This window comes from Photinus pyralis, unplaced genomic scaffold (assembly GCF_008802855.1).
Source record: "Photinus pyralis isolate 1611_PpyrPB1 unplaced genomic scaffold, Ppyr1.3 Ppyr1.4_LG3a, whole genome shotgun sequence".
NCBI lineage: Eukaryota > Metazoa > Arthropoda > Insecta > Coleoptera > Lampyridae > Photinus > Photinus pyralis.
Window position 1 is genome coordinate 9,033,703 of NW_022170509.1, and position 26,463 is coordinate 9,060,165.

The 26,463-nt window shown below is 35.8% G+C and overlaps 1 protein-coding gene across 2 annotated transcripts in view; it reads left to right on the plus strand.

The window, feature by feature from the left end:
* The window catches only part of LOC116165482 (very low-density lipoprotein receptor-like), a 128,937-nt gene that overhangs the window by 65,477 nt on the left and 36,997 nt on the right, over window positions 1–26,463 (plus strand). For both annotated transcript variants that reach the window (XM_031479952.1, XM_031479954.1), the window contains exon 2: window positions 21,362–21,487. In XM_031479952.1, coding sequence (XP_031335812.1) covers window positions 21,362–21,487 — 126 coding nt within the window. The remainder of the gene's footprint in view (window positions 1–21,361; window positions 21,488–26,463) is intronic.

Consider the following 26,463-nt stretch of genomic DNA (forward strand, 5'->3'; position numbering starts at 1 on the left):
CTGGCAATTAAAATTTTTTAGTGGGCAATCGTTACGTCTTTCTTTCCTCTTCTTCTGTTGCCGCGCTTAAAAGCCGATACGGCCCCAACGCAACAGGACGGTTCGTTTCCAGTCGCAAGGATCCGATAGCAACGCATTTCAACCAACCATGACTCTATTCTGGAATCGGTTACCCGATACGGAACCGACACATTCTAAACGCGCCTGATTGTTATCATTAAACCTACTCGCGATTACTATTCGTATGCAGCGGTACAGATGTAATTTTACACATATAGGTACAATACCACCCAAAAGAAAACTAACAAGGACAATTCTGTCCTTTAATTCTTACATGACCCTATTTCGCAAAGCAGCCTAACGAAAAAATTTGAATCCTAACGACCCGGTACAATAGGTCATTTTAGTTGAATTCTCAAATTTGTACTTCTTGTCTGAAAGTATTCACCACTATCACTACAACATACGCAATGTCGCAATAGAATGAAATTCAATGACTCCGAACATCACGTCTTTTGAAAATTACCGTTACAGCCAGTTGAGCACGCAAGTGAAAGGAAACTCCAATCCATTTCTGAGTAGCGCCATCCTAATAAAAATAATTTCCACAGTCCACACCAACTGGAATTATCCTTTTTGAAAAGGATAAACGCATAACACGATTAGTAGACGAAATTAAATTTCTCCTATAGTGAAATGACTTGCAAAATCTCGACATCCTGTGTAGATAGATCGTTTAAGAAAGGGCTACAAACATGAAGGGCTATATCAACTGTAGGAGATGAAATCCTTTGTGGATTCTGTGCGATAGTGTTTAAAAGTGGACGTGGTAGGGTTTGGGGAATTAAACTAACATCGACTTTCCTGACGAACTTTGCGTGTAATCGCCATAATTGCGCCATTAATTAATGGCTTTGTCGTTTACGTGTACATACCAAATTGTCGACAGTAATAATTGAATTTTATACGATTCATAAAACTGCAATTTAATGAAAGATATAAGGGAGTTCGGTGAGAATATAATGAGACATTATTTATAATTTTTCTTGCGCTGGTGAATTTTAGTGCTAAATGAAATCGAATAACAATTCTGAGATTTAGGGGAGCTGTTATTGACAACGTTTCTGGTGATCCCGCGGGATCGCACAAGAAATGCTGACCGAAGACACAACTTTTTCTTAGCAAAACACGCTAGAGAGCAATTTCTACGTTTGCTATAGAAATAGAAATGCAAACATAACTATAAATTTCTTTGCTTAAAGTGTTTCTTGTACAAAGTAAACGAAAACGTAGGAAAAGAAAATGGTGCCGACGCGCCAAGCAGAAATTTGAAATAACCGCTTCATCGAAGTCATTTCTTGCGTAACGTGTCATTTATTAGTCAAGTGCAGAACACGATCGTTAAATGTTGTATGCACCTGTATAAATTTATTCCGCAATTTCTACGGAGTGGTTAAAATTTGAAGTAAATTTAATATTACGCATCACTCACACTTTGCTATTAAAACAGCTACTTCAAAATGTAACTAACAAAAGTAACGGTAACAAAAAAACCAAACAAAATAATATAAGAAAGTTACAAATACCGCGCATCATGACAGCACACGGTATGCGGTATACACGATTCTTTTAATTTTTTTGTATATCAACCATATATGCATATTATATGTTGTCGAATACAGGAAATTGATTGCTCTTAAAAAACAAATTCCAGTTAAACAGGAAGTTTTAATACGCGATCGAATAGATCGTAAAAGAGATATTGAGGTGACCCTCTTATATCGAACACACTGTATATAAAAATTAAACAATTAAATTATTGAAACGCTGCAATTGATCTATAAATGCACTCAACTGAAATCCGGTATTAATTATCATTAAAAAGAAGATTTGTTGCTTTTGTCGTTGTTTTGGAACATTCCCCCCAAAAAATGCGCTATTGTAGCTACTTTTACCGGTCGCCTCTACGGCAGTATCACTATCAGATCCTTATCTTAGGAGCTATTGACCTACTTCGCTGTTTGGTTGGTTAATTCGTCGAGGCATACAAGAAAGAAATTTTTTTGTGCCGCTGGTAAAAATAAATAAAAAAACTTGTTTTTTCGATTTTAACAGCCCTTATGGACATTTCATGCCTTAACGAGAATACCAACATGAAATAAATTTTAATTTCTGATGGAATGACACTAATACCAAGTCTGTAAGTGGTGTAGTTCTGGACACTTTGTGACTCAGACAGACAGACAGACATCGGGAGCGCAAAAGTGCCCTTTTTATTTGTTGAAAGTGCACCAAAAAGGTTTTCGCCTTAAGGCGAGCATTTTCCATGAATTGATCAGTACTTGCCGAAAGGTCATCTAACGTGTGTACAAAGGAAAATTAGATAAAGCATAAATATTTTAATAATACGGACACCTGATATCAAATATATATGTTTGCCTAAAATATCTATAAATTAGAAACTTAACATTGCGCAGTTTGCGAATGCGCACAATTGATTTTACAATATGCGATATGCTTGTCTTTACTAGAAGTATCTGTGGTTAAAATTAAAAAAAAATCTTTATAAATAAGAAAATTGCAAATGCGCAGTCTGCGCATACGCACATTAACGGTCAAGATTTTTCTTGGTTCAGGTGCAAGAGCTTATAAGCTACCGAATTTAAAAAGAACAAACTATATATTTTGAAAACTGTAGAAGTAGTTGCGGCGTCGGACGGACGAAGCAATTGGTCATATTAGCGCTTACCAATATGAGTTGCAAATATACGCAAGAAATTATAGCAAAAAAATCTTTTTTTTACCTTTCACAATTTTAATCTTTTACCTTTATTGTGCTTATAAACCATTTGCGCTTGTTGGATTTTGATCCTTGATTAGCAAAATTTCAAACAGAAAGCTTATTTATAGACGGATTTTTCTGAAATTTTGAAAAATTAATTAAATTAGATGCACATGGTTCACGAATTTGAATCCAGGACAAACCCGTCTTTCACGTTCCTCGCAAATTATCAGTTCTAATTTAGTTGATTTACTGGATTATCTTTATAGTTTGCAGTAAAAGAATGCACAAATTAATTCTCTTTAATCTTTTTACTGGTTGCCGTTTTGTTTATAATTCTATTAGCACGTCGTATAAACAAATCAGGTGCACAATTTTGATTAATAAACCGGTTTTGTTCCACATAACTTACCACTTCAAAAATAGCGCACCTTGGACTCCCAACGTTTTCGTGACAACAATTTATTAAAATACGAGCACCTTAATGCGATCGTGCAATGGCCCGCAAATATTCACGTACGTATTAAAAAAGTAACTTATTCGCACTCTTCACGGTTGAAAATTGCATCAGCCGTCCATTAGTTATCCACACTACACGACGAAGTTCCCCTGTAACATAAAAACGCTTCGTATTATTGATTTTGTCCGAAAGGGCAGGCACTACTGAATGTATAAAGTACGCGCGATATTAAATTCTTGGAAAATGATGACACAAATCTTCGGTTGCACGTTCAAATTCAATTAACAATGAAATTTTTACGCGATCTGAATAAATGTACAACTCACAATATTCGCTTTCTTCAGAAGTTTTAGTAAGAATTCCGGTTTCCCACCGGATTTTTACTTAAGTACTCTCCGAATCCCAAATATAGCAGATATAGCCAAATATAGCAAATAGAAAATATGTAGAACCGGCAACACTGTAACGTTTCGACTTTTTTCTGCTTGAACAATGGTTTTTTAATCTTAACGCACTCCATTCTATTGCATATTAGTTCCGTTCTCTTTCGCTATGAAGCGGTACACGTATAAAATTCTCTGTAAATTTAACAAAAAATCATTAAAGCCTAATGCGACCCCCTACTACACCCAGACCTACATTGTGGCCCAATTCTTCTGAAACTTCACTCTCTATAAAAATCGAATGTAAAGCGCATACGCAGCACATAAGTTTCTTATTTGTGGATCCTTCTTTCTGAAATTTTTATTCAAGATGCCTTATGAACGAATTATTCTGAAATTGTATTAAAAAATTAATTAAACGCACATACTAAAAATAGATCGTAGACTAAAAGCGCGCGAAAATCATTACGCATGCGCAGATTTACATTTCTGCTTTTTGGCCCAGCTCTTCTGAAATTTCAACGGAAGATGCTTGCTATAACATCAACTTGAAATGTGTCGTGTCAGAAAGTGGATTGCGCGTGCGCATACAAAGGGTTGCATCCTACGAGTAAAAATAAGAGGAGAGAATATAACGGTGGTGGGAAATAGCATAGCACGTAAATCATAAAATAGAAGAGACAATGTCAGTTTTGTTTTATTACGCCACTGCCAATGATGACGCGTTTCCCCCCCACACTCTTATAACTTCCTTTTTATCCGTCTTGTGCCCTTTTTAGCGCATTTCCACAAAAATAAAAAAAAATGCGCTATTGTGGCCACTTTGTCCGTCCGTCCGTCCGTCCGCTCGTTTTGCGACGCTACTAGTTCTTTATTTTAAGAGCTATTGTTCTACTTTTTTCGCTATTTGGTTCGTTATGGTGTCGAGTCTTGTACCAAGGAAGGAATCTTTTCTGTACCGCTTACAAAAAAAGTTATTGTAAAAAAAAACAAAAAACCGTTTTTTACATGTTCCATAATTTTACACTTTTGCCGTTTATTAACGATCCTAGAGATCGTTTATAATTTTGCTTTGCTGTCTGTCGTCTGCCTGTTGGTCTGTCCGTCTGTTCCTTTGTCTGTCTGTCCATCTATTTGTCCGTGTGAACGATAACTTTGTTTAGAAATGTTCGATCGCTTTTACATCTCCGTTAGTTATGAACTGAATTGCATGAAATTCAATATGGGCATAGCTTTAGCCATATAATACGCAATGCCAAAATGAATGAAATTTGGCACTTGGCACTTGGAATAAAGGAAAATCAAACGCCAATTTCAAAATTTGGTTTTGCGCATGCGCAGTGCCTACTTTTTTATTTATGGAAGAATTTAAATGAAATTTGATACATAGGCGCATGGAATAAAGGAAAATCAAACGCCAGTTTCAAAATTTGGTTTTGCGCATGCGCAGTACCAACTTTTTTTACTTATGGAAGAATTTAAATGAAATGTGATACATAGGCACTTGGAATAAAGGAAAATCTAGCGCCAGTTTCAAAATTTTATTTTGCGCATGCGCAGTGCCAACTTTTTTATCTATGGAACCATTTAAGTGAAATCTGATACTTAGGCGCTTGGAACAAAGGAAAATCTAACATTAGTTTTAAAATTTATTTAGGTTTGCGCATGCGCAGTTCCAACTTTCTTATTTAGAAAAGCATTGAAATGAAATTCTTCACATAAACTGAAATTGAAGTAGCACGTCAACAATGGATTGCCCATGTGCAACGCTATCTTTCATATTTGTGGCCGGATTTTTACGATTTTAACAAAAGTTGCATCTTACAAATGGGAAATGAATGCAAGTGGAAATGCGCTTTATGTAGGTAAATCGTTTACGATTACTTTTTAACTTGTTATTTTTTTACTCGTAGACTGCAGATTCGTATTTTGTGTTCTTTGACTCAGAAAAACTCATCCTCTACTGATACCAGAAATCACGGCTAAATCTGGTCGACGAATATATTAAAAGTAATTTCTGTTCCTTTTTCTACATATACCAATATACTCAGCTCCTATGATTTGGGGAAATATATTATAAAAAAAAAGTTAATAGAAATTCTGTGGATGCGGCTAATTCCCTGAGCGATCAGTTTCACAGCTAATGTTATTTTTGCTTTATAATGATCTTGGAATAACACTTTACCCTTTACAAATCTTATTTGCTAACTCTCTAATATAATTCTGTACCTAAATGAGAGAAGCTTCAGAAACTGAAAATTTAATAACACGCAGGAAATATAAAACTTATTCTCTAATTGAGTTTGACAATATTACCGCAACGTAAATTTAACCTAGTCTAGTTGAAAATCCTCTTCGTTAGCATCGCCGGGATGTTTTTGATTTAGTCTTGGTTGTTCGTGTCCCTCCAAAATTATCTTCTTATTGGACTTCGTAGCTTGACTTTTTTTGGTACAAAATCTTGTTTACTTTAATTTGAAACTTTCTCTGGCGAGACTCAGCTTTCACGTCACAGGTCAAATTGGCTGGGTGGAAATCCGAAAACTGTATTAGTCAGGTCACTAGTCTTTTAAAATCCACCTCTGTACAAAGCTAAAACGGTGTATCGGTATCCTGTTACATTGGATGCAAATAACGCAACCACTTTACCGCGATTGTTCATTACTGACAACGATTTCCCTTTGATTGCAAAGACTTCGGTCGCAATAAACATGTACTTCCGTTAATAAAACACCCATCGACTGAATGAAATGCAATGCAATATGTGAAGTACCCTCTACTGCAGCTTGTCCACTTCAAACCCCTGCGGTTCTATATAAATTAATCGCGTAGAAAACGGCAAACGCAAAGTTAATTGAAAATCGTGGAAAACATTAGATTAGATTTTATTGATATAGATAGACGAACCTCTATTTAGAAATGTTGTCAGGCTTATTGTAAAGAGCTGCATTTATCGGCAACTAGGCAGACGGAAGTCGCAATGAGGAATTTGCAGTGCAGCATCTCGATACAGCAGGGTTTAAAACTGTCATAATGTAGATGACATAAGCACATAACTATTGTAGCGAATATTCCCGAAATCCCGATAGACAACGATGCATCATGAAAAATTAGTTATCGGCGATAAAGAACATTAGATGTGACGCAATTTTTCCAGGAAATGTGACGTGTTTTGTTCTAGAATCTTCGAGAACACTGGAGATCACTCGATTTTGCTATATAAGCAATTCGAGTTGCGTTTCCGGGCATTGTCAATATATTGTGTATATATGAGTAATAAATAATATTTTGACTGTTATAAATCAATTCATTTCAAAATTTATGCTTAATTAATTGTAAATAAATAAACCACGTGATCAAATTTACGTTACACTATAATAGTCTGTGGAAAGTTGTAAGGTAACAATGTGGACATTATTTTATTTATAGAGTGTGTGAACGTTGCCTTAAATTTAACTACATTGGTTATCGCTAGATGTCACTAATATTAACAATTCATGACGCGCACTAACGTTCCCCCTTCACTTCGCGAAAAACGCGATAAAATCATTAATCATTTTGGCATAAAAGGAAGATCCCTGTGCTTCGCATCGCAGGACACTTCTTCCGGTCACTAGTTGACTTGAGAACCTATTTCCAGACCCGTTCACAACATCAAAACTTTAAACCATTCATTCGCTTTTCGTTTATTCATTTCATCCCTTATTGTCAAACTACCTTTTCCTGCATCATTCTGTTTTTTGGTCTGAGAGACAACTTTCATTGAAAAATGGGCTTCGATGTTTTAGTTGTGCAGAGTGTCTCCAGTTCGAGGGTGTGCATTGGTATTTCGGAAACCGTAAGAGGTACGAAGTCGATTAAGTGAAGGCAAAGTTGCGAATTTAGGGGCTTAGAAAATGAAGAAAATCCGAATACTTTCTGAAAAAAATCGAAATTTTTTCATTTCTATTGGTTTTTTTTGGGATTGTATTTGAAAGATTTTTGCCAACCAATGACACTTTCTTATTGCAAGTTTTTCACTCGCACATGTCAAAAATGCACCCTTGGACTTTTAACAGAAAACAGAATCTTGAAATTAATTGTCCTTAACCTTTTTACCGTAGCCGTTTTATTCATTATGTTATGAGCAACAAATTAGATGCACAACTTTAATTAATAATCTGTTTTTATACGTAACTTGCCTCTACAAATCTGGCGCAACGGAATGTTTTGCACCTTGGACTCCAACCCTTTCGTGGCAACTCGTAGCGAATTTAGAAGGCACCGGTTGCAAGCCAAACAGGCGTGGAAGTATGGTACAGGAAGACTCGGCTCCTATTATTTTGATGCATAGTTTACACCCTTAGAATTAGACCCATTTCTCCCGGTAGTTTTAGGTCAAAGTAGTCCCGGGGCCGAGTTGTCCCAGAGCCGAATAGTCCCGAAACCGAGTTGAGCTCGATCGTGTCCGGTCGAAGTAGGTACATTTATGATTTTACGTCAACTAGAAAAATTATTAGGTTAAAACTTGAATTCATATTCAAAAAAGGGCAGAGAAAAGTCTGGAATTCTATTCCGAACTTTACACGTACAATTTGATCAAACTTCTATGCAACGTGTTTCGGGTAGTCAAGAAAATGCTTCTGAAAAGTCGATATTTTAAATAAAATTGACAAAGGAGAGAGAGAGTTTTTGGGTAGAAATCATTGGCGTAGAAATAATTTTCATATCTCCTACAGTACCTTCTATACAAGGTGTGCCTTAAAGACATGTTAATACTTACAGGGGTGAATCTTGGACCCACTTTAAGAAAAACTTCCTATGAACGTATGTCCTAAACGTTTTAATTTATTAATAAATAAAAAATCGTTTTAAATGAACGATTTTTATTTTTTAAGCGAAAACCATGCGTCAGACAAAGAAAATTTACTCAAATGAATGAGGATTTAAACAAAAAATTTATATTAAGAGAACGCAGTGGCGTAGTATTTTTTTCTCCAAAAATATTCAATGCCACAGGCACAGAAAATAAAAACTTTTGCACATCAGAAAATTTCATAAAGATGTCCACCATATTATCTCTGTTGTTATTAAAAAACTGATTTTTTTAAACTTTATCACCCTGTATCTCAAAAAAACGTTTAGGAGATACGTTCATAGAAATTTTTTTAAAAAAATGGGTCCAAGAATCACCGCCTAAATGATAACATGTCTATAATGAACACCCTGTATATCGTTGAAAAAAGTGATATGAAATATTACTTCTATTAAAAAAAGTTTGTGCTATTTCTCAAGAAAAATAGCGGCAATGAAAATTATTTCTACGCCACTGAAACGTGAACGTGAAAATGCCTTTTTTTATATCTCCCATGAAACTGTGGATTTTGGAATAAAAAAGTCGGTTTTAGAACTTCGTCGATATGTAGTAGGCGTTGGGCTGTCCAAATAAAACACAATCCGACAAATATGCCATCCTGTATACAACGAGCAAAAAGTGTCAATTGCCTGTTATTTAATTGGCTGGTTGTCATGTACATGTCCAATCGAAATGTGTTCGGCAAATTAAATTTAAGTCATAGTTGACTTTGACGTCTGTACTATTAATCGTACATGAGATAGAGACAGTGCTATTCATAAGGTCGTACACCAATTAACTTCACTGGTAATAATTATTTTTATTGGCTTGCACAAATTATTACAGTTGAACAACCCGACGAATTACTATTCGAATTTGTTTTACTAAATATTTTCGAAACAAAAACAATTTCTCATTGGTGTACTTTAATTAATGTAAATCAAAGCAATTTCGTCTGTGCTTCGTACGAATTTAATAAACCGTAACTCGAGGAAAATTGTCCGAATCTTGAAAGTATGAAAAGAAAAATCCTTTGCTCCACTGTGTTTATTATAAATTTCATTTAGTGCCGGCATTTGTATTTCATAACAAACACAAACAATTTAAAATTTCGTTATTACGTTGAGTAAAATCTTCATAAGAACAATATGAGGATAAAAAAGGCGACTCAAAAATACACAAAAAGTAAAGTGAGGCATCCTTAATTTGGAAAGCAATTATAATTAAACGTCTACGCTTTCAGGTAGAAAATAAAAGAAAAGACGCTAAAAGTTCCCTTTTTTGCATAGCGCGTTTTCCGCGAGATAAAACAAATTGTCGAAAATGCGAATTACCATAATTGGTGGCCATAGTTTAGATTCGATTTTAACTAAATTAGCTTGACCGAAGTTTTGAATTGGATTTTAGGAATTAACCTTTAATTGGTATTCAAATTGATTCATTAAAATACCTATTGAAACAGTCCCATTCTGTCGTTATTCATTTACGCGATGTAAGAATCAATATCACTTTACTTGCTGTCAATTCTGTGTCTTGAAACAAATTACGAAGTTACACATGGAACTCTTTGTCAAAATGTCCGACAGGATGAAAGAAAGTTTTAGGGAGCATTTAATTACGGATAGGCCCTAACGTTTTTTTCTTGACATTATTGCAAATGAGACCAAACATTACCGAATCACTTTGTTGGTGACGTACACTTTAGAGAGGTCGTGGCAAGAATAATTAGGAAGGGGATCAGAATATATACCCTTTATAACCACTATTATAGCACTGTTTTAGTAGTCAACAACCCCTTCTCGTATACTAAGTACCGTGAGGTTTCGGGTTCCATTTGTGACAGTTTCGTAAACTGCTCAATGTATTTTTTATTGCATCTAGACATATATAGTACAAAATTTAGCGGAAAGGTCAATCTTGCGCTCTTATTTCTTAATTTAAATGAAACTATGTCGAAATTTTAATAATCGTTCTCATAATGTAGTGGTACATAGGTATAAAGGTAGGTAAATGGGAGAGTTCCACAATCCAATTCATCCAAAAAATTAAAGTACCTTTTCCATTTGACTTTCGTTAAAATATAAATAAAAAACGGGAAACTTTTTGCGTGGTGAATAAATTACCCTAGGACAAGGTCAGCGTTTTTGGTAATTGTAGCTCTTTTTCGAGACATTGAGACACACCAACAGTGTTGACAATGAAAGAAAATACGGCTTGTCCCAGGATTCGTCCGCGCGTTACGAATATTTGCTTTTATTATATCGTTGCTAAGGTAACGACATAATTTAATTTTTTTATGTTTTTCGAAAGTTACAGTATATTTTTTTTATTTGCGCTTCGTTATTTACATTGAATCGAAAACGGAACCAACGCAATGTATACGACCGGCGTCTCCCTTCAACCAATACTAGACCAGCATCTTTTGTTTACACTGCGTTTTTTGTGAATAATGTGTGTAAAAATAAGGGTTTTCAAACAAGTACTAGAAAAATCTTATACATGAGGGTACTGCTATGTGCCATTGCAAAGGTCACTAAGTGATACACAAAACACCTGTTCATCTAGCTCAATTAAACACAAACAAACTGTTTATATGACAAGTCAGATGAAATTTCCCAAGGTACACGCCACAGAGGGAACTCCCAATAAAGACTGCAATTTTATAATATAAGTAATACTCAGCCGATTCAACCGAACCGCCTTCCCACAATTCCATAAACGTTTATTACACATTTTAAATACACATAGCGTGCCTCTGGGCGCGTATATATAAATAAAAACATAAAAACTCTTGGGTCGTAAAAATTTGGGTTCTTTTAAACACAATATTGTTCATTGACAAATAAAGTAACATTTATTCGGGCTACACACAAATTGACCAAGCTGAAAGAAAGAGGGGCTTTCAGAGCAACATTAACACATACCACGCATGCAAGCGATCGATAGACACTTAATTAAAGAAAGCATAATTACTTACAGTACAAAGAGCTAAACTTCTTTTCTATTATACTGAATCTTGACACGAACTGGCTTTGTTGAATTTGATGATTTAATTTTTAATGACGAGAGAACCTGTTAGAACTGCCTCACAGTGCACTGAACCGCTTGATTGACACATACATTTACCGAAGCCGGTGGGGCTGTGGTTACGTTACCGACTGCTATTCGAGAGGTTGTGGGTTCGAATCCCGCTGCCGACTGCTCTGTCTGGGGTTTTGTCAGAGGGTTTTCCTCAGACGTACGTAGCTTCGCATTATGTTGAAATCTGGAACTGTTTGAAATTATGGATTCTACAGGCCACATTCTATAAGAAAATATTTTTTCCGGGTCGATCTGAGACAATTTTTTTTGAGGGCCTCAAAAAAAGGCAGTTATAACCTTCCTTTTTTACCAAAAATCGGCTGCACCAAAATTGCAATCAAAAGTTATAGACTAGAAACCAATTTCGAAAGAAAATTCAAAGGGCTGTAACTTTTGAACTAGTAGCCCAATCTTGGAACTGTTTGAAATTATGGATTCTACAGGCCACATTGAGGCTAATGCTGGAGCAGTATTCTTCCCTCTCAGCACCCTAACTCCGTTCCCATCCTTACATTCCCGTTCACTGGCTGAAGAGAGTCAGGAAACCCGGAGCAGCCCGTCTCCGATATCTCTCGGAGTGTCGGAGGAATTAAACACGTTGGCCTTTTCCTTTTCCACACACATTCGATCTATTGACTTTTCCGTAAGTGGAAAAAGCGCTTAAAACTTCTCACGAACTCGATTAATTCATTTGATGTGGAATAAATCAACTAACTTTCTTCAATAAACAAATTTCACTATGAAGACAACGCCGTCGTAACAACCACCGGGCTGATTGCCCAAAGCAGTATTTTTAAAACGTGCACTAATACTGTAGGACCACCACCGAAAAAGCTCCTCCGATATACGCGAAACGCATCACGAAGCAGAACGAAGAAAAAAGTAAACCAGAAGACAAAAACCTAAGAAGAAGATATCCAATAAGCGCAATATTTATTTATTATCCCTCTCTCGTTCCAGACCCTCAAGTGGCTTGCGCATGTGTCGCAGCAAAAACAGAACGGCGGCGTGTTCCTTTTTACAAGTAACAATCGTAGTAGTGCGCAAGATCAAGAGAGAAAGACTGGTGACCTCTAGCGGCAAAATAACGAACTATGAAAATGAAACTTTACCAACAAAACTAATGAGAAATGGAATGGAATAAAAATCGAAAAGAATGTTAAATGAAATGTAAGCTGTAGCAAAAAGAACGTTAAAGAAATTAAAAATGTTCAAGCAGAAAAAGCGTTACATTTTGAATTTTCAGTGACGCCGTGGGAGTCCGTTGTTTTAACCGCAATGAGAATTTTACAATACAATAATCTATAGTTGAATTAAACTGGATTTCATGGCAGCATGATATTTCAGAGCAGCAATGATCAGAAAGTATGCCCGAGATAGGGTGCGAGAAGTAAAATTTTGTGTCTAGCGAGTTGAGATGTCGTGAGTGCCATTGTACTGTATTTGAGCATAGGTACTAAGAAATTTCAAAATTTGGTTTCCATCGTGCCCTTCACATTAACTACTTTTTGAGGTTGTGTAAATAAGTGAGCATTTTGTTTGAAGAGCACTCATAAATTTGGGTTGTACGTAGCATTTTGCAAAAAATACATTTAAAAGTTTGAAGTTTTATGTTGTAATGGGAATAAAGAGGTCTTGACTCCGTAATTTGGCGTAAAATAATGACCAATAAAAAGAATAAAACTTTGTGACACCTCATTACTTTATCTAAAGGTTGAGAATTCATTAATTATTATTCACACCAGCACCAAAAAGGTTTTCATGGAAATTTTAATCGGCTTTATTGTTTCGGGTTCATTTTTTTGTCGTAACCGTCCCTTTTAATTGACATTCAATTGGTTAGAAGTTATTTTTTAATGCCGAAGTTAACTTTTCGCAGCCGTTCAAACAAAATTGGAAGCTAAACTTTTGTAATTTAGACGTTTTTGAATAGGTTAAGGAGAAGTTCGAAAGTTATTTTCGCGAAAATTTTCAAATTAAGCACAAGCGTATATTGATTTATATTCATCTTCGTACTTGACCTAGGAGTAATCGCTTGACAAAACTTTCATTCGACTAGATTTCAGAACCAAGCTGGTCTAATCACAAAAGTTTGAACGGAATGGAAAAGTTAGTTTTAAAAATTGCCGGAAGATGCAATTTTCGAATGATGGCGGAAAACATATGACTTTTTTCCAACTTATTTTAATAATTCATCTTCCCTCTTTCATTCTTACAAGTTTAAAGCGCGCCCACGTTTTCTGCTGTATTTATTACACGTGCAGGGGTATTTTAAAAATCCTAGCAAAAGTAACAGGCATTAGCTTGAAAAGACTTTGATCACGCGATGTTTTTACCATTTGTACCGGTCAGGTATACATTAAAGGGTGGTAGTTCTGACCCGAGGAGGGTGTAAATTTGTATTGTTTTCTTGCAAAGGAAAGAAGATTTTCTCAAGTTCGTGGTGTAAATTCTTCTTGTAACTTTTTCTTGTTATGTTGAAGTAGGTACTTTTGGAGTGTATCTATTGCACTTTCACTTCCAGCCAGCTCAGGTAAAAATAGTCGAATAATTGTCAATAATTTGTAAACAAAATTTGGAAAAATGTATTATATACACGATAAAAAGAGAAAGGAAAAACCTAAGTACTGTTTTTCGGCGAAGAATATCGGCACCATTCACTTAGCCCCTAACTATCGGACCAACCGGCTTTTAAAATAAATTCTAGCGCTAATTGTATAAATCGCAATACTGGTACGCTACTACGTGATCGCTTTCAAAGGGCGAATGAATAACGCTTTCCTTACATTACCTGCGTCATAATTCCGAATCCTTTGCACAAGGTAAAAAGAAATTAAATTTTTAGAAACGGTAGGCCATTACACACTGACATCGTATGCCTGACTAAATAAACTGCAAAGTAAAAAATGTAGTTGATATCTCATTATTTTTGGTCTTTTGGGCAGGAAAGTATTATTAATAGGAACTTATATTTCGGAAAAGTAAGGTTACTAGTTGAATTACATTACTGCTCACTTGATGAAACCTTAGGGTATGTCAGGTACAATTCAGTTTAGGTTGTCTAATGTTTGATGCGTAAAGCGAATTCAGACGTCATAATAAGTAATTGTGTTGTACTATAATAAAACAGATCAGCATAGCAGAGGTGAATTTCGAATTGTGGTCGTGGCAGTTGCCAGTCTCCCCTTTGTTCCTCTTAATTCGAATTATTCCACTATAACATTCCCTCAGTAAATCTGACAAACTTCGACTTATTGAATATTTGAGTAACCTTTCAATGTTTGTCATGACTGCTTTCTCAATAAACTTTGTCCGGCCATTTGCTTCCTAAATTTTCAGTTAAAAATCATGATTGGGAAACATATAATAATTTAGAAAAACCGTCCAATATTTAAAGTAAAACTTTTTATAATGCAATCAAGATATAACGATAATATAGGACCCACTTTCCAACTTGTCAGGAGGGCGGTTATCGTTTGGAAAACCCATTGCTTTACCCTTTTGAAAAGGGAGTGTAATTTCGCATAAAAACCCAATCTATAGTAAACACATAGTGTGATTTACGCTCAAATGAAAAGGGATAAGAATTGTCCAGAAGTCCCTCTCTGCAATGGGGGAAAGAAATGATTATGAGACGCTCGTTCCTAATTGTTTGTAGAGAAACATTCGGAGACAAATTTTTAATGAATGTTGCCTTTTATTTTTAGGTACTTGCAGAGACATCTCTTTCTTTGTCGCTTCGTGGAACGCAAAGTTTTAAAAGTCGTCGTTTTTCCAATTATCTCCGCAATTGACTTTGTTGCTAAGTGTTAACAACGTTTTCCCTTTTCTCTGGTAATAATGGACTCGCATTTTGCATATCATATCAGAAGAGATGCGATGAGTCCTTTTATTTTTCGGAATCTCATTTCATTTAATCTGGGACGCTGATATTGTCCCTTGTGAAATTAGCCAAAAGCAGCTTACGCTACTGTTACGATGAACTGATGCGAAGGATTTTGTGTATGAAGACTGTAATAGCACGAACTCCATTTTGCTTCATTCAATTTTATGAAATTGAGACACCACGCATGAATATGTATATCTCGATCCGTATTAACCTAATGCAATATTTTTCTTAAGGGTAGAACGTAGAAATATGACAATTGAATAATAATTGCGGTTAACGACATATGTGTCATTTCTAACTACTTAGTCATTTTCAATGCTTCTTGAGGCGTCAAGGCGATCGGGTGCAAATTCAGTCTTTTTAAATGGCGATGTAGCATTACATTTCTTAGATCATCATAAGATAAGGTGACTTTTGAGTCAGCTTGTTTTAGAGCCGAGTGGAATTGGAACGACATTTAGAAACATTTAGGATTGGTAGTAACTAACCAATAAAAAATTTAGACATCGCCATTTTGAAGATAATTCGCCATTGTGGGCGTAAAAAAATTGACTCAATAATTATAAAGGTCGTGATTCGGCTTTGAAAAATTAGCAGATGAAGTCTCTCAGTAATAGAGGAGAGATCGCAAGATTTTAATTAAAAGTACATTTAGATTTTCGGTGTGATAAATTTGAATTAGTTATCTGGTTTCCGAACAATAGTTTCAAATCATAAGGGCAGTTCGAGAAATAAGTAAAATTTTACGCAGTTACTCAACGGAGCAGTGTTTGTAAAATTGACGCAGTAGATAAACCGCGCTATCAAGTGGCGAAATTGTAACTAAAAAATTGTCAATATTTACTTACAATGATAATTCAATTCAATCAGCGTTATTGTTAGAGCAGTAATTATAACTGCAATTTGGTGCAAGTGTTTACTGGTATTAGCACCTTACTGCACCTAGACTAATGTTGGGTCACCCTCTATGTGCTTATTTTCATTTATTTTTGACGTTACATTTTGGGCGCTAATTCAGAATTAACACAATTTCGATCATGTTACTCGAATTTGAAGTCATTGTTGATTTTGTTTTGAATTATTCATTTAATGATTAGTAATTTTGTGTAAATAATCGCCTTTTCATTTGTTTGGTGTATTATTCAGATGTCATTGCAGTAAAAGCGTTATCGCTGCATAGGCTAATTAAGTTTCAAGATAAGCACATGTTTTTCACCGACATAAACTCATATGTTATATTCGATTACGCAGTCATTTTGATAAAAAGGAGGATGGTTCGGAAAGTTGAAAAGAAAGGGAAATTGTTTTAAATAGAAAAGACGCGCGTTAACCGCCGCTTGTTTGGTGGTGGACGTTAATTGTTGCTCTTTGGTAGCCGCTTATTGTTTTGCCGTATTTGAACGTATGTGTTGCATAACGTTCAGTGTTTGTGATAATAAAGTTGCTAAAGAAGTCAGTGTTGTTTAATTGTAAAGTTTTTTGGAAAAAAGTTAGTGTTTCAAGAGATCGCTCATGTTACATCAGTAATTACAACGAACCCAGTGCCGTCTAAATCGAGATTGAAGTGAAGTAAGGTAAAGAAGCAATAGCATCGTTTTGTGTTTGTGGGTTTGTGAGTCAGTTATAGACAGCGTAATTGAACGAGTAGTTTAGATTATACTGTAAGGTAATTACGATTTCTTTAATGAATTGTTTCAATCGATCGCTTGTGGCGTGGTATGTGTATTCTAGGCCTGAGTGCCTCTTTTAATTAATCCTAATTTGATTGGTTCTGTCTTATGTTCTATGTTGTGTTTAATCGAGCCCAAACTACGACCTAGATAAGAGTTCTCATGCTAAATTTGTAATATACTTCTTTGGCATTGTGGAGTTGATCAAGGGGGCCGAGTTTTCTCAAATGAAGGTCTCATCAGGATTTTTAGTTGTCGCGGAGGCTGAACGTTCCCTGGAAAGAAGCAAATTGATCCCCTCATCATCTGGTCGGTTTCGTGTTCATGTCAGTACAAAAATGTTAACATTGTACTCGTATGTCTGTATCAGTATCTTCTTTTAAAAGGGTATGTTAAAGTTACAGATCTCCGGAAGTTGGAGGTTACCAATGTTCCGCAATATGGAAATGTCAATTTTACCTTTATAACCTCCGTTTTAATAGCTAGCAAAATCACTAACCGCCTTTAGACGTTTTATACCTATTGCCGTTTAAATTAGAATCTTAAATTTGGTTAATAAACTTGTTGTGTATCGCAACCAACCACTCTTCTAAATATAAACGCAATGAATGTTCCGCACCCTAGACCACAGCGCTTTCGTGGTAAAATTTATTTAAGTGCGATCGCGCGAATCCAATAATGAAAAAACACGAAAATGTTCGCTCAGGTAAATACGGCACTTACTATTAGTTTTCGCAACGGATTTAAGTGGACACACGACAATAATTTTGTCGAATTGGTAACAGTTTTCTTTTGTAATGCGGCAATTAACTTCAACTTTCACGATAAAAATACCACGTAGGGTTACGCGGCTGCTTAAACCTTCCGTACACCTCGATTATACGAATTCGTCTGGCACCTGTTGAAAATATCACGCGTTCAACTTACATTGATTTGCTTTAGAAATTCGGCTAAGAATCCTACTCTCTCACCCAATTTTTACTTATGTACTCGCCCCGAATATCGAAATGACCCCAACAAAACAAGCTTTAGCTACGTTTTGAGCGCATTTTTGCAAATTTATTTGTAATAACACAGCTTTCAATCTCACTTTGGCCGGCTGACCGGCTGGCTGGCTGGCAACAAATGCGGAGTAGAAGAACGCTTGTAGAAAGACGAGAAGTGTACATATACCTAACGGGATCGTGTAATTAACAACTTTAGGGACGGGACTATATGTCCCTAGGGGCAAGACGCGCGTCTTCTAGGCCAGTAAATGAACGTGGAATACGGCGATACTGTGTAATTTTCCGCGTCTCCACCGAATCGCATGAAAATTTGGATTTAGGTTCCTCTTACCCTCTACTTCAAAGGTGAACTTGAGCCCAGGGTTGCTTTTACTTGGGGGGTGAATGCCACCCCTTCTCGGGGAGGAAAAAAGATACGTTCAAAATAAGTCCGGAAATTGATAAATTGAGTAATTCTAAGCAACTTTTGTTCTATAGAGTTTTTTCACTAAGTCAATAGTATTCGAGTTAATTGCGAGTGAAAATGTTCATTTTTCAACAAAAAACTACGTTTTCAGACGGTTTTTCGCAAATAACTCTAAAAGTAAGTATTGTATCGAAAAAAGTATTCTTAGCAAAAATATAGTTTATAAACAGACAAACAAAATGGTCTATATATGAAGTCTGTAGACCCAGTAGAAGCAAAGTTGTAGCTCATGAAAAGTAGGTTCTCATTCGTCAAATTCCAAATCGAGTACTTCATCGTGAAATAACCAAAAAATGAAGCACTTTTCGGGGAAAAATTATGAATACTTTTTTAAAGTGTTTGAAAAAACCTTTCTTTTGGTTTTTAAGAAAAGTTCCTAGCATCAAAAGTAAGTGAGTTACGCTCAAAATAAAGTTGGTTCTTTTTTTTTGGTAAAAAAAATTGAGGAAATCACCCCCTAATTAGCACCCCAATTGCAATTAAGCGTTACCGCTTTACGTTTACTTTATTTATGTATTGTTTATATGATCTGTAAGTTTGACCGGTGCAAAGTGCTTATTTTTGAAAAAATGTAGTTTTGAAGTAAAAAAAAATTTTTAAATTTTGAAAAATTGTCTTTTTTCCCAAATAATTATTAGTGTATTAGTTTAGTTAGTGAAAAATTGCCTACTGTAGTAAACTAAACTAATACACTAATAGTTATTTGGAAAAAAAAAGACTTCAAAATTTCAAAATTTTTTTACTTCAAAGAGGGTAAGAGGAACTTAAATCCAAATTTTGAAGCAAATCCGTCGAGGCGCGAAAAATTACACGGCAAAACGGTCATTTACTGGCCTATTCGAGGGATAGTCGACTTTGGGCGCCCAAAAGTTTCTTAGAGCTCTAATCGCGATCTTTCTTGCGTCGCCAACGTAACTTCGAACTATGAGAAGTATCCAAAAATTGAGTACTATTTTGTGGCGAAATCCATCAAAATGCGAATTGCGGGTGAACGGGCCGTCGGAGATGGCCTGACAAAGGGAATATGGTAACCCCCGCCGAAATCTTAGTGATGGCGGAGTGAACTTCAAACGCCAATTGCGGGTGAACGGGAAGTCGGAAGCGGGTACCAACAAAGGGAAAGTGGTTGCCCCCGACAAGATCTTAGTGATGGTAGAGTTAAAACTTCAAACGCGAATTGCAGGTGAACGAGATGTCGGAAATGGGTTCCGACAAAGGGAATGTGACTATCCCTGACAAGATCTTGATGGTGGTGCAGTCAACACTGGCTAATAGAATACTGATCTTCCTCACAAAAATGCGCCGAAGTCCCTTCGATCTCACACGAGAACTTTAGAACCGGCAACACTGTGACGTTTTGACTCTTATCTGAATGCGCTTTATTCTCTGGCATTTTAGTTGCGTTCTCTTTCTCAATGAAGCGGTACACGTATAATGCGGCGGGTTACCTACGATACGATGTTGAGACTGAGACTGAACAACATATACAATTTGTTTATACAGCAAACAATAAACATTCTGGAAGGAACTAGAAGGCATGTCATATTTCACAAACAAAATGAGTCACATTCACTTTGATTCCTTATATCGCCGATGACTACTCCTGCATTGACTTGATTGCACCTTGAAAATGTTCTAGCTAGAAGTATCGCTGCATAACTAATTCAGATCAATTTTGTCTTGCAAATTTTCTGCACAATTATGCGATTTGCTAAACTGATACTGGGTTGGATGGACAGACTTAACTTTTCTATTCCTGTTAATTCAAATTCGCACTCAAAAATGTTTTTATCTCCCCCTATTTCTGTAATAGACTTGTATATCCCTTAGCGCGGTTTTTAACTCATCAGGTTAGTCGCACGAAAATATCTCCGATTCTAATATTAGGTATGACCTTTACGGATAATTTAGTTTAAATTGGTATTGGATTTGAGATTTGTAATTTCTTCGTATTAATCCAACGATATTAAAGGAACTTTTCCTTCCATTTCCCTCAGGGTATCTCCAAATAAATTACCTAAATTTGGTGTCTCTTGGTATTACGAAACATGTAACCTAATAGAAGTTGTTCAAAGTTCCTGGCCCAGGTCCGTTTTTCGTTAATTTTAAATAATGTTTTTTTAATATGCGAAACCGTCTCTTTCATGTGCTGTACTGTTTCGATTTATCATCCCACTCAAAAGCGAAGACCCGGATTTTCCATTCGAGGTGGGCGGAAATGAAATTAGCTAAACCTATACAATTTCCAATCGTTAATGTAAGGCTAAACAAGTTGAAAATGTGTGTAATAATTGAATTAAATAATTCAAGTCGCACATCTGCTGAAAGTTGTAGTCCGAGAGTGCTAATTTTTAATCTGCGTCGATTGTGGACGTTTGGTCAACCCAAATCATAGAGTGGCCGATGCATGTATGCGGTTCATTTCAATTTTCCATAACTCATTTAGGACAGTCTTGTGTGAAATTGCAGTTTGATATATTTCCATTGATTGGTTTACTATGCTGCGGTTTCTATTCTAGGAAGCAGGATTACAGTATCATGTATAACGAATAATGCAGAAAACTAATTTAAAAGTTTTAATTACGGATAAATTTCCGGGAAATGCGACTGTGCATTTCAAATAATACGCATAACATACTTTTTACATTCATTCCAATATCAGCACATCACAAAAGGATGATTTTTACTGTACCGTTCAGTTTTGTCAGTGAGTTGGATTAAATGAAACCCAACACAAAGTTCGGAATGCGTTAATTAACACTGTTTTAATTAATTTTATTTGATTTCAGAGCCAGTAGGATGCAGTTTAAGGCAATTCCGTTGCACCAATTCAAAGTGTATTCCTTTAACGTGGACGTGCGATGGAGAAAAAGACTGTGAAGATGGCTCCGATGAGAATCCTAAAACATGCATCAGTAAGTAGCGTTTATTTCACAGCAGTTGAGGTCGAAAGTACTTTGATTTTGATTAAGATGAGAAGAATTTTTTAACGATCCTCGGGATCGTTTATAGTTTTCTATAAATTGCATACCTCAACCAAGAATGACTAAACCGATACAACGAAATATCGAAGGATCCTCAGTATTACAATCACTTTTAACGACAATTCATTTTGATCTTACAAAATACATTTTATATGCATCAAATTCATGATTTGGTCATTGAGATAATGGCGCTTGGTCTTTTTCCCAACGATCTTGGTGTATAAATAACGATTTTGACATGTTTTGATCAAAATCCATGTGGCTGCCAAAAATACATCTAATTCATGTTTTGGTCATTGAGATATTGCTCTTGATCTTTCACGATCTTGGTGTATAAATAACGATTTTGATCAAAATCCATGTGGTCGCCAAAAATACATCAGATTCATGTTTTGGTCATTGAGTTGAGATAATGCTCTTGGTCTTTTTCCCAACGATCTTGGTCCTTAAATAACGATTTTGACGTATTTTGATCAAAATCGATGTGGCCTCAAAAAAATAATTTAACATCTTTGAATCACACACATGCGGATATCAAATGTGCACGTGATGTACTCTTTCAGCATCAAGATAATGCGTTTGAAAGCTTTTACAACTCCAAATTTATGTGTAAGGAATAATTTTGGGTACATTGTGCTCTAAAACTTTTGACCTATACTATAGAGAAGAGTTATATTGAATTATTACACATCTAAGAGTCATAGGGAATAATCTAGCGAAAGTCCGAACTCGATACATGACCTAGGGAATGAAATATTTTGATTTCTATTATATTGAGCCCGCAGTTTTTCCTGTTCCCGATTCACTCGAAGTTCTATAACTTTTGTTCCTGTTGAACTAACTTCCTGAAAATCAATAGCGTCCGTCCTTAATGTCCAAAGTACCCGTACACCAAATTTCAACACAATCGGCCACTTTTAAAAAGAGTTAGCTCGCACACGGACGGACGGACGAACGGGCGACAATACAAAACTATAAAGGATCTGAGGATCCTTAATAAATTAATGCCTTAATGGCCTTGGTCGATTTGTATCCAACTTCAAAATCGACTACGTTACTGGAACAACTGTTACGTAAGAATTATCCATCCATCGATTCGGGTAACATTAGTGAATTACGAACAAATAGTGTTACTACAGTTGTAATTTCCTTTAAGAGGAGTTTTCAAAATATCATGTATTTTTAGAATCTTTAAAATCTTAGAAATACAAATATAATATCATCAATATCTCCTAGGAATCTTTGTTCAATCTTCTCGAGTCTCCCCTAATCTTGGAATATTTTTAGAATCCTTTAGGAACCTCCTTTAAAACTTGTGTAGAATCTCGAGTCTTCAGAACTTTAAGTTCCCCATTTTTCTTAGAATTTTAGTATTTTGCATTCTTGACTTTTACTATGTGCGATATGTTTGCATTTGCTAATGACATTTGTAGTTTTCGATTTTTGCTACATGTGATATGTTTTTCTTTACTAGAAGCATTGTATTGCTCAAAAAATACCAACATTGGGTCAGATCTCAGAAACGGTGGTCCAAAATGCGTTTTAACTATCCCACTTGATTCTTGACACACGGTACGGTAGCATAACGAAGAAAAAAGGGAAAAGTAGTAAAAGTAAACCGAATAGGCGCGACTTAGTCTTTAGTAAATTTCAAAAGAGAGAAGAGAATACTTACCAAAAGGGGGAAACAAGGCAAGGTCTTGGTGCTGGTCGTGACAACCTAAAGAAATAACATTGATAGAGATAGAAGATAAACAATAATTGATGTCACAATCGAGGGTGATTTAATAAATGATCTCAAAGTATTACAATATGTGGCTCTGAACTGTCAACATTTAAATTTAAATCAATTTTAGCAAAAGGAGGATCAACAGGTAGTTATTAAAAACAAAACAGGCTTCCGCAGAAAGCAACAGAGCTGTAATCGTTCAATGAATATCAAACAAAGGTAGTAATTACAATTCGATTGTATCGAAAACCAATATGTAATCAAACGTTATATCAATTAGTCCTCGAAAATTCCTTGGAACGTCAGGTCGCAACGACCTTTTTGAGCTCAAGAAGGGCGCTTTCTGCCAATCTGTAACAGATAACATAAACAAACAGCTATTGAATTGATAGTTATAAATTCAATGGTACAGCTTATACGCAAGACCAAATTAAAAAAAAAGGATAGTAGACTACTAAAGTAACGCGATTCATTCATTAGACCAGTGTATTAGACAAAAACAAACTGCTAATTGAGCCAAAATGGCCGTTTGACACCTAGTGTCAGGTTTGACATTTGTTGTGAAGACAATTTTGAAGACCAATTAATATATTTAGAAGTGGGTGCACGCAAGGGTTTTATTTGGAGTGGGGAAACGCTTGAAAAAGCGATGCAACTATATTTTTCTTGTGAAGTTAGAGGCTATTAAACGATACGCTCACAAATTTCGCGGTTCACAAAATGAGCCAAAATGGCTGCTATTCGCGTTACTTTAGTAATCTAGAGACTTTAAAGGACAGAACATCTGCACGACCTCCATCGGCAAAACAAAGAGCTATTGTAAAAGAAACCTATAACAATCGTACGGCCTCTAGTGGCACAAATAAAGAAATAAGGTAATAAAAACTACAAAACTAGCTTACATCTTATTAAAAGGGTTTACAAAGGAAATACCTAGGTGACGTAAGAATCTGAACTAAAGCACAAATCGATAAATGGGATTGAAATCGATAAGGAAAAAATACATCTTTTGGTCTAAACCGCCTGTTGTTGAAATGTTTATGATTTTTATTTTTGAATTTGTTTTTAGTTTTCATTTTAGTCTGAGTGGAAGTGAAGTGTTTCCAAGTGCATTTGTATTGATTTCGGAACCCACAAATCAAGCTTTGGTCGCATTAATGATTAAATGAAACTAACGAATTTCTGTTCTTCTGACAATACGCGATTTACGCTAATTCGTTTATTTTAAGTGTTCCATTCCTTTTCTTCGAGTATTTCTTGAAGTTCAAATAAATTTAATAAGAATAATCATACTTTCGCTGTTCGCCAATCTTAATCTTTCTTTGTTGTGGTTTTGTACAATAAAACTGAGCAAATATGAAAATAATTATGGCTTCAGTTAATTAACGGGAACTTTCAAAAATATGCGATGCGTTCGTAATATTAAGCGTATTACTAATTAGAAGCGCCCTACGCCGTATTTTCCTTGCTCTCTATTCATCTGACTTACTCGAGATGAAATTGGTACCTTCCTTTGATGCAATAAGAACATATGAATGTGTCGTAATCGATATTGACACAATGTGGCTGTCGCGAACTTCTTGGATTTCGTCATTCCTCACACACTTTGGTTTTGTAAGTGAAGTTGATGTTATTTGTATACAAAATTTATTTCAGAAATTCTAAAAACCATAGCTACATTATGCTTCTGTGCATTACTTACAACTACAAACAAGCAAAGAATTTGTTGGTTTAATAATCTCGCATTACTCTCCCTTTGTTCATTCACATAGCGTTTAATTACAGGCCCAATTTTTCAACTACTTGCGGTGCTTCTCGCACAAATTACTTTTTAAGGCGCATGCTGATTTAAAAATAAAGCGATTTTTGATTTGGAAACGTGCAGGTATTCTAGAAGTACACCGCCTGTCCAATATATTAAGCAATCGTTTTGGAATCTCGATTCTATTTTAGCTAAATCTTTGTGGTTCAATGGTAGAGCGTTGGGCTGTAAAGCCGAGGTCGAGTGTTCGAACCTGGGCCGAGGTAAGAATTTTTCATCTGTGACAGATATAGGAGTTTCCTACTCCCATTCCCTTTGTCGATACCCGCAATTCGCGTTTGAAGTTTTGACTCCACCATCAGCAAGCTCTTGTAGGGGACTACCACATTCTCTTTGTCGGTACCCACTTCCGACGTCCCGTTCACCCGTAATTCGCATTTTGGTCGATTTTGCTAAAAACCCTCCACGAACTGAGTCTTCAACTAAATTACGCGCTCTTCAACCGTCGCGAAACTATAGCAGTCTCCAGGGGCACTGACTTTTGCTAAAGTTTCGAACGTAATCGACGAAAACTTGCTCGTAATCAATTTAACGCAACATTCACATACGCTTCTTTTAATCGGCTCACAAACAGCAGTAGGGCGAGACAGCCGCCTTAGGCTGATCAGCATCGTTTTCTCTTCTTCCTACTTAATGGTCAAGCCACCTCATCCGTTCAATCTCGTAGTTTTCCGGTGAGACTCGAAACACCGTTTCGTTATCTAGCACATGGCGTTGGTTGTAAATAAAGTCAATTAATTTGTCCGATAACGCCTTTACAAAACATCTGACCAGATAAGACTTTTATCTTACGTCGACATTACGGTTAATTCCCTTAGTTATGCGTTCTAATGATAATGAACGAATAGACTTATATGAACAAATACTAAATTTTAAAAAAAATTAATACTACAACGACGATTTCAGGCATTTTCCAATTTTGTATCTTTTTGACCAAAATTCCCTCAGCCCCTATTAAATAAATTGAAACATTTTGTATACGTCATGTCCTAACTGCTATTTCAAATGTGTAAACCGGAAATTACGTTAACGACACCTAAATTTTCACCACAGGGTGGCCCGCTCTCATCTTCGGCATTATTGCAACCTAGAGAAACCAGTCTCCCTAAATAGGCCAGGATTTGCCTTTGATATTAGGACACGATCATCTAAAAACAATTCCCTAGTCAACTATCAAGATGTCTCATTACATCGTCAATCAGGTATGCCTGAGAAAAAAATCCTATCATCCCTAATCTTTTTCCTAAACTCATCTTCGGCATTATTTTAACCTAGAGAAACGAGACCCCCTGTAGTTTACACAACAATATCAGCGGTTTTTAAAGATTCTTATTTTTAAATAACTGCGAAAGTGCA